Source organism: Girardinichthys multiradiatus, chromosome 14 (assembly GCF_021462225.1).
Source record: "Girardinichthys multiradiatus isolate DD_20200921_A chromosome 14, DD_fGirMul_XY1, whole genome shotgun sequence".
NCBI classification, from domain to species: Eukaryota; Metazoa; Chordata; class Actinopteri; order Cyprinodontiformes; family Goodeidae; genus Girardinichthys; species Girardinichthys multiradiatus.
The window spans coordinates 4109485-4118995 of NC_061807.1; the positions used below are offsets into that span (position 1 = coordinate 4109485).

A 9511-nucleotide genomic window follows, 5' to 3' on the forward strand; every position below is an offset into this window, starting at 1 on the left:
GAGAGTCTGGACTGAGCAGCACCGCAGGGTATCAACACGGGTGTCAATTCTGGATCTGATTTAAAATGCAATCATAGGGTCAAAGGTGTGAAGTGGGTTAGGTTGCAGCATGAATTAGAAGGTTGCCATGGTAATTGGTAAGAACAGAGTAAATACATGTTGATTTTTATCTGAGGATGAATACAGATGTTCTGTGAAGGACTCAGAGGTTTGTTCTAGAACAATGGAGAACAAACAGCATCATGAAGACCAAGCCAAGCCAGCAGACAGGTCAGGGAGAAGGTTCTGGGTATTTTAAAGCAGGTTAGGTTCTACAACAATATCCCAAGATGTGAACATCTCCCAGAGCTCTGGTAGATCTATCATCTGAACATGGAGAGAGGATGGACCAACTGCTGACCTACCAAGACATGGACGTCCACCTAGAATGACAGGCTGGGCAAGGAGAGCATTAATCAGAGAAGCAGATAAGAGGCTCTGGAAGAGCTGCAGAGATCCACAGCAGGACAATTGTTAGTTGTACACTTTACACGTGTTGAAAGAAAGCCACGAGAAGCCAAGTTTGAAGTTTCCCATAATCCATGAAGGAGACACAGCGAACATGTGGAGGAAGCTGCTCTGGTCAGATCGGACCAAGGCTGAACTTTTTGACCTTCATGGTAGAAATCTAACACACCGGTGACATTTATAGATGAAACATAAGATGGCAGCATTATGCTGTGGGACATACAGGGACGGGGAGGGGTTCTGGAAGAGGCTGTACAGATCCTCATCATACAGCCAGAGCTAAAGTGGAAAGGCCTAGTCAAAGTAATCAGTCTGTCACATAAAACCTCACGCAATGTTTGAGGGTGTGAATACTTTTGCTAGGCAGTGTGCAACCAGAACATATCCTCAAAGAACTGGGTCCCTTGTTGTTCTGAGGAGGGGGCCCTCAAAGGACCTTTTTACCTGATGTGGTCGTGTCCCCCCAGAACCCGGAGGCGCAGCCGATCCGGACCGTTTTACAGCTACTGTAATACCTGGAACCGCCTCTGCTGTTCTGGTGGGCCAAACCCAGGCGCGGAAAGTTGGCTCTGAAACACAAACTGACGCACTTTTCTGCGCTTCCTCTGCGCCACAGCCGCTCCGAGGCCGAGCGGGACAAACGGAGGAACCGAGGAAACCCAGACATGGTTCATACAACGGGGACAGAGGACAGAAAAGAGAGGAGAAAAGTCCAAACTTCTGTTTCTGTACGAGGAGTTCAAGGTGCGCTGGTGCGTCAACTAAAACAGTCCCACTGGAAACCCAACGCAACAGTTCCGCTGTCGAGTAGCTGAACATTACTTTAGCGATCCTGACCTTTTTATCAAGAGAAAATGTATTTTATTCGAAAAGTAATGATCAAGCACTTAAAGCCTCCTGTAAGGGGAACTTTAAATCTATTTTCTACCGCCGAAAAAACACGAAGGCCATAACATTTCTAGGTTGCCATCCTTGTTATTTTTATTTCGTTTTTAGTGTTGAACCCCAAACTAGCGCTTTGTTGCGGATTTTTATTTCTATTTTACTCATTTACGTATTTCTAATTTATTTATTTATTATGTACGCAAGTAGCAATAATAAAATGTGATTTCTTTGTTGGAAACTGTTTCCATTTGTGTGAGTTGTTCTGTTGGTTCTGCCATTTTAAAGCTATCTTACAACCTCTCATTTAGACAAGGTCAGAACCAAATGTGTTCTCCTACATGACCCTGGATGGTGATTTTGAAGCTTAAAGATGAGTCTGGATACAAACAGGATTTGGATGTGCCTTTGTTCAATCTTGGTTCTGAGAAATGTTCTTGGCCCATTCTTAAAATAAAAACTCCTTTACTATGATGCCGACATCACCATGCCTCACTGAAATGTTGAAAAAAGGTTCTGTTCATTTCAGAGACTCCAAGCAGGATTTTGCTTAATGATGTAAGTTTTTCCGATAGCATCAGCCACAATTTTTGGGAAGCAATAGCAGCTGCACATCTTGTCTTTGGTGTCCTGTAAATGCTTCAGATTATGTTTGCATTTCCATGCCATTCTACACCACAGGTTCATTTGCTATCTTTGCATACATGCTGGCTTGTTTTACCTCAGGATGAGCACCATCGTCTGCTATTGGGTCTCGATTTCAGACTAAGGGTTAGGGTTAGAACGGCAATGAGATTTAAATAATCGGCCCAGTAGGATTAAGTTACATGAGAACATTTGATCAGGTCTGTTTCTCTGTGTTTGTTTAAGACACATCTGCTTCAGGAATATATCTCCAGTAATCATTCAATTCTCTGATAGTCAGAACCTGCCAAACGAAAACTTTGGAAGAAGGACAAGGAAAAATCACTGGCAAGGTCCAAATTATCAGGTAGATTTATAGAATGTTTTCAGAAATTATTTTATTCATACATTGTTGCTACTGGAAAGTTTTTCTTTAGAATGTCCTGGATTATTTATGGATTTGATTATTTATTTAATATATTTCTGACAATAAACAGAGTGATCCGTTTCAGTCATTTATATCTTATTTTTGAAAACTGCCTTCATTGAGTCGACTATTTAGGAAACTTTTTTATAAAATTTCAAATTGTCTAGAATTACCATTCCAACCCATTTTATTTGACAGTTATTCCTTTTTAAAGGGATAAACGTTTCTTCAGCTTTGGAATAATTTCAGCTAGATCTTCTTTCCAATCACTGAGGTTTGCGGATTTTTGCTCCTGCACATAAACACGTCTCCTTTGGTCTAACAAAGCATTTTCAATATGTTTCAGGTGTGGACTTTGAGTGGGCCATTGCACTGCGTCTATTGTTTTTCTTCCAGCTCTTCTGTAGTAGAGGTACTGTTGGTCAATAATTGTGATTCTGAGAAAAGAAAGTATTTCTATGATATATTCCTGCCCTTCCTTTCTGTATAGTATGACATTTGGGCAAATTGGTTGAGTAAAACAATCACCCTTTCGAAAGAATTATTACATTTTGAGACTGCTTAGATGATAACATGTTTTTATAGGAGACTAAGATTTTACAGATATAAACATAATGGTCCACCATTTATTGTTCCCTTGAGGACTTTTCCTTCTCCTTTTCTCTGTTTTTCTTTATTTTTTTAATGAGCTGGACTCCTATCCTTCCTGACTTCCGAAAGTAGCTGATTTTTCCAAACATGAAGTCTAGATAACCACAAGAGCTTAATCCATTTTATTTAACGAATGTTAAACATTCATAACTTTCAATACTGTATATTTAATGGTCTCCTACCTTAAGTACCATTAAGTATACCGGATCCTGTATTATCTTCTGCTATTTTATTATTCTATATATGCATTGTTGGCAAGTGCTGAGGGTAAATGTATGCATTTTTATGCAACTTGGTAGGAAACCTGACTATCATCAGCATATGGGATAATATGAAAATGTTACAGACTAAGAATGATGTATTTTGGAAGGTTCTATGATGTGGCAGGTTTCCACAGGTCAAGTTCTTCAGTTCTCTTTTCACAGATCCTTATTGTTGGCTGCTGAGTATGTTTATATACAACACTGGTAGAAACCTGACTATCATCAGTATATGTAATACCATGAATATGTTACAGACTTAAAAGGAAAATTAATTAGTGATGGTTTTTTCCTTTTTTGCTCTTTTTCATAGGCCATGTCCTTAAACTCTTCCATGTCCTTCAGTGACAACTCCTCGAACATCCCCTTTTACTTAGCATGTGAGCACTCAATTCCCAGAAGAGCGATATTCACTTTGTACAGCATTATCAACACCTTCATCCTCTTCCCACTCTACGTCATCATTCTCCACATGGGGATCCAGAGATGGAGGCATCAGCGCTTTGAACCTACAAGGATGGCAATGAGCCCATCCAACTTCTTTACCCTCAACATGACGATTTCAGAGATTATTTGTGTTCTGGGATCAGTTTTCTTTACTCTAGGCCTTTACACTAGAAGTCAGCTTTTGTACCTGTTGGGTGTGTTTTTTTTCGGTATCATTTTACCTGGACAAACTCTTTTTCATGTCCTCACCTGTGTTGATCGCTATCTAGCTGTTGTTTACCCCATCATCTACATGCAGAAAAGAGAAACACATGGGGTCAAAATGAGAAACATCAGCAACATTTGTGTTTGGCTGCTATGCTTTGGATGGGTGGGGGTGATAAAGTTGTACTTGCCAAACTTTCCAGCTGTCCCTTTTTTCTCCATTTTAGCGATCAGCATATGTGTTATGTTTTTCTGCTGCTTTTCTGTTCTCTGGGGTTTAACTCACCCAGCACCAGGGGAGGTGGGAGATCATGAGAAACAGGTTGACCAAACCAAGCAGAGGGCTTTTATCATGATCTTGGCCATAACTGTCACTTTAGTGTTGAGATTTGCTGGACTCATGGTGACTTTTGGTTTAAAATATATGGACTTACTGGCCCAGAAACGGTTTTGTGGATTGCTGGATTGTGGAATCTTACTGACCGTTCCCAGTAGTCTGGTTCTGCCTCTTCTGTTTCTGCACAGAGCAGGAAAGCTAACATGCAGGAGATAAACTAGTGTGTGAGGAGGAACAGTTTGGATGACAACTTTCCAGACAGGAGAAAACCAGTCTATTGTTTTGTTGAAAGTAGGTCCAAAATTAACCAACCAGGAAGATTTCAAGTACTGAATTAACTAAAGTAAAGAAGGACATATATCAAAGAGCTAAGATTTCAGCTTATTTGTCATTAATTGCACCATTTGTAAAACATTTTTAGTTCCATATGCTTGGATCCTTGTTCAGTCAGTACCCTGTAAACTAGTTCCTAATGCCTGTTTTAGCAGGATGGTGCATTATATGTTGCTTTTGGAATAATTATTAGGATTCAATTAAAATAATTTTATTTTGTAAGGATTTGTAATTAATGTATTGCTTTGTTTATTGTAGCAGTTGCAATGATAGAAGATGGGTAGGTTAATTTGTATTTAAGCAGTCTGTCATATATTGTTAATGTTGGTGAGTTTTACTGTAACAATGCTGGGGCTGAAAATAAAAGAAGCTTCCGCTGGCGTCATTTTGGATTTGTGTTCATTACGTTTGGGTCCCACCTCCATGGCCACTCGGCCAGTAAAACAACCATATAACAACACACAGCTCCAACTAACATAAAACAACTTCAATAAAAAAAAAAAAAACTTGCCATCTGCCATTATTTTTCTAACTTCCTGTCAGAGCTAGTTGTGCTGCAACGCTAACACAAGCTAAAACAGTGCTCTATGTAAAAACAACAGTTAAACAATCCAACAATATGTTTATTGCTCTGATTTTCTAACTCTCTGTCGCAGCTAGCAAAGTAAAAACTGCTGAGTTTCAACTTGTCTGTAATGTTTTGTCTTATTAACAATAAGTCCCTTATTGTTTAATAAGTCCCTAACTCTAACCCATTCAAAAGAGTACAAAACAACAGCATACAGATGTTGCAAATGCAACTTTTTATTATATAATGCAAAAACAAAACCAAAGAGCAAAGTGTACCGGAGTCAAATTCCTTGTTTGTATGTACGAACTTAGCAATAAAGCTGATTCTGATTATTCTCTTTCTTCCTACAGTATTTTGTTAGTAACACTCTCTATGTATTCAGGTAATAGAAAAGAGGTTGCATTTTCAAGAAACACCTGTTTTAAATGCACTTATAAAAGAACAAAAACAGTTAAACCTAAAATTATTACTATTCCTTGTGGGTTAAGGCGTAATGTAATGTTTTAATTTCACCAACGTTTCCTCTGAGTGAAAGTAATATTAATGGTTTAGAGCGATCCAACGAGGTCCCGACTTGAATCTGATAGGGAATCTGTGCGGGGAGCCAACAAATTAATGATCAAAATACCAGTCTAAACATTAAAAAGACTGGTCAGCAATTATAGGAAGGGGTTGACTGTGATGAAGGCTAAATGAGTGATGGAAAAACCTGTTAAGTTTTGAGCTGACAGAAAAAGTTGAAACCACAGTACCATCTTCTGGTGAAATGTGAGTAGTGCAAATGGACGCCATATTTTTCAGACTGATTTAATTGCAATAAAAAAAAATGTATGTAACTTTTTCTTTCCACCTTACAATCAAAATGTGTTACTTTGTGTTGTTCTGTCGCATGAAATCCCAGTGAAACACCCTGAATGTTTGGGTGTTTCACTGGGAATATGACAAAATGGGAAAATCATTAAGCAATCGGCAAGCCACTCTGTTTGGCAACAGCTTTCTACATCAGAGAAACCTAGAAAAACCAAGAAATTTACCTGGAGGTAATAAGTGTGAAGCCAAAACCAACTAGTTTGTTGTGGTCATCATGTTGCCAGCAGGTGGCGTGAGTACAGAGATATGATTGCACAGATATGTAAGAAATGAGCTTCAAGGCTGGTGTGCTTTGCTGCTGTTTTACCTTACAATAAGTTCTGCTAGTTAATTTTTCTGCTGCTACTTAAATCATATCATCTTTTTTAAAGAAACTGTTAGTAAAATTAAAAAGGTATAAACAGTGAACTTTTTAGTTTTTATTTGTTTTTGACCAAGAAGCGAAGTTCGACCACTGCAGCAACCACATCCAGGAAGCTCTAATGAACTTGTCTCGGAGCCTCCTGGTCCAAGCTGGGATTTAAATATTTTCTCATGAGTGGTTCTGAAAAGTTTAAATACATGCAAACCACTTTCTGCTGTGGATTCTGCAGAGGTGAAGACAATAAATGATTCAACAGGAGAAAGTAGGTGCATTCTGTGGAAAATTACTAACAGGATACAACTTTATCCGCTTAGAAAAATAATGGCAAGGTTTGACTTCTTTTTAACTTCTGTATTTATTTCTATTTCACTGAGTTAACAGAGACATCACTTTTAGTTTAAATAGTTTTTTTTTTTTATGCAAAGGTTGCTCTTTGTCTTGTTGATGTCTTTGGACTGAGAAAAAAACGTATCTATCCTGTAAATCATCTAATGATTGAGAGATTCTAAGACATCTTTATACGCATTAAACAGCTATCAGCAATAGCTGTGATGATATTTTCTAATGATAAAATATGTAGATAATATTTTATAATTACTTGGAAAGAACGTTTTGTATAAAAACTAAAAATAAAAGCAGTGAGATAAAAAAGCTAGATGTGCTTGAAATCCCTGCTTTAAAGAAGTTCTCCATCTTACGCCACAGAAGGACAGTAAATAATGAGCTTCTGTAAAAAATGCAAAAGACCCTCATGCATCATTTTGACAAGTCTTACATGAGATCGGATGGCAGCATTTTGTTTAAGACTGGAGCTCTGAGAAGACGACAAGGACCAAACCCAACTGAAGAGGTGTGTGTTTTTAACAAATCTAAAGCTTGTCACTTTAAATTTGATCAAAATTGTTCTGTATTTTATTTTTTCTCCTCAAGTCACAGAAATAATTCAAATGTATTTTCAGTACTAACTGGTAATAATGCTTAGTGTGGACGGTATGATGCTGAGGGGTTAAAGACGCTGGCAGCAGATCAACAGCCTCTCCAGGTGTCTTTGGATCATCAGTCTTCAATCCTGAAGTGCTCATCACTGCATTAGTTTATGTAAAACTACAATCCAGTTGTCTATAAGTTCTTAGGAAGGAAAAGTAGCATGTAGTTGTTAAGTGGAAAGAAATCAGAACATGGTGTCAAAAGTTTTTACAATTCAAAATCAGAACAAACTTAGTCCGTCTGAGTCAACAGAAGCACCTTTCACTTCAGGTGGAAGTGAAAGGTGCTTCTAGCAGCTGGACCTTGACTGGGCCATTCTTACACTAATGTTCTCGGCTGGATTTAGATCTGGACTTTGACTAGGTCATTCTTACATATAAATATGCTTACATCTCATCTATCCAGTGAATTTCTGGGTGCATGTTTAGGGCAGCTGTCCTGCTGGAAGGTGAACCAGTCTTTTCCAGGTAGTAACAGGTTTTCTTCAAGGACTGTCCTGACAGTGGAGTGCACAAATGACTGCCCTTTCTACAGCTCCTCCAAAGTCACCATGGGTTTCTTGGCTGTTTCTCAGATTAATGCTCTTCATGTCTGGCCTGTCAGGTTATGTCGGCAGCCAGAAGATGAGATATCGACTGGCTTTAAACATCTCCACAGATTTCTCTCTGATCTGTCTACTGTGTTCCTTGGTCTTAATGACGCTGGTTGTTCTCTAACAAACCTTCACAGTACAGCTGGGTTTAAGTTGATCTTAAGCTAGACACAGAATGACTCCGTTAACTAATTCAGAAACATCTGAGGGCAGCTGTTTGCCGATAAATGAACTTTATGTTTAGTCTTCCAATAAAACGCTCCACTGGAGTGTATAACTGAGAAAATGTTAGTCTTATTAGATTTTTGAGCAAAAAAACATGAAAAAACAAAACATACTCCACTGTTTACATTTTCTGCCCAACACAACCACAAAAGTACTAACATTTCCACAATGTCAATCTGAAAACAGTCAGAAAAACTGTGCGTTCCTCTCCCTTCTCCAGCTCTCCATCACCTAGCAACAACCTTCTTAAAGCTACAAGCACTTGTTTTTATTTAGACCTTCAACATGAAACAAATGAAACTATGACTGTGGAAATAATAACATCGCAAACACTAATCAGATTATAATTATGCAGAACATAACATATTTAAATACAGTTAAATCATGAAAATGTTAATCACTAATTATTAACTAAACTAAAATTACCAATAATTACACAGCCTATCTTATTGCACCTACACTTTAGCTTCTGAAGTTTGATGTATTTTGTACCAATCTGGGGTTTTTGGCTATATTTGATTAAAAATTCAGCCTGATCCTTTTTGGAAAAATTATAGAAGGATGAAATCTGGGAATTTTTTACCGTGAGTATAGATCAGGGCTGCATGGTATCAGGACAGCATGTCACTGCGATGCTACAGCTGAATCTTCAGATGCTGATACCAGTTAGGATTAATCCTCATTTTCCTGGGTGTTTACCCTCATCTTCATCGCCATCATTTCTGTGAGCAGCTACTACATGTAGTTTGGGGACCAAGGGCAGTTAGAGCTCATCTGGCCAAATGTATTTACTGCTTTGCACAGAATGAATGTTTGATATCCAACCAAATACTGTATCCAAGCAGTCCTTTGTGAGGTGATATTACTACCACTGAAGTAGAGATGATGATTGTGATTCAATATTTAGTCCAGCTCTACTAGACAGGGGATAGTCGTGTTCTCTACCATTTAAACTCTCTTCTATGTTTTCAGTTAATATTTCTTTCCTTCTCATCTTCAGACATCGGTGGAAATGGTGCTGCCCTCCAACTCCTCCCTCTATCCTCAGCTTGAAAACTGCATAACAGATGAGATAATGTCGATCATGTCAAGCCTGTTGGTCGTTTATGTTTTAGTGATGCCTCTTTTCATCTACGTCCTTGTTGTTGGTTACCAGCGATGGAGGAAAGAAGGTTTCAGCTCTACTTGCACAACATGGAGCCACAGTGACATCTTCACCTACAATGTGGT

General features: G+C 38.4%; 1 protein-coding gene and 1 long non-coding RNA gene across 3 annotated transcripts in view; one reads left to right on the plus strand and one right to left on the minus strand.

Annotated features, from left to right (window-relative positions):
* LOC124880739 overlaps nucleotides 1–1418 on the minus strand; it is a 28028-nt gene extending 26610 nt beyond the window's left edge. The window contains exon 1 of one of the 2 annotated variants that reach the window (XM_047386063.1): nucleotides 952–1418. In XM_047386063.1, the coding sequence (XP_047242019.1) occupies nucleotides 952–1174 (223 nt within the window). In that variant the 5' untranslated portion in view covers nucleotides 1175–1418. The remainder of the gene's footprint in view (nucleotides 1–951) is intronic. The other variant, XM_047386064.1, reaches the window with a different exon arrangement.
* A 1361-nt stretch (nucleotides 1419–2779) lies between these two features.
* Nucleotides 2780–5052, plus strand: LOC124881344. The gene is made up of 2 exons (XR_007041629.1): nucleotides 2780–2852; nucleotides 3665–5052. It is a non-coding gene; the product is annotated as an uncharacterized LOC124881344 (long non-coding RNA).
* The last annotated feature ends 4459 nt before the right edge of the window (nucleotides 5053–9511 follow it).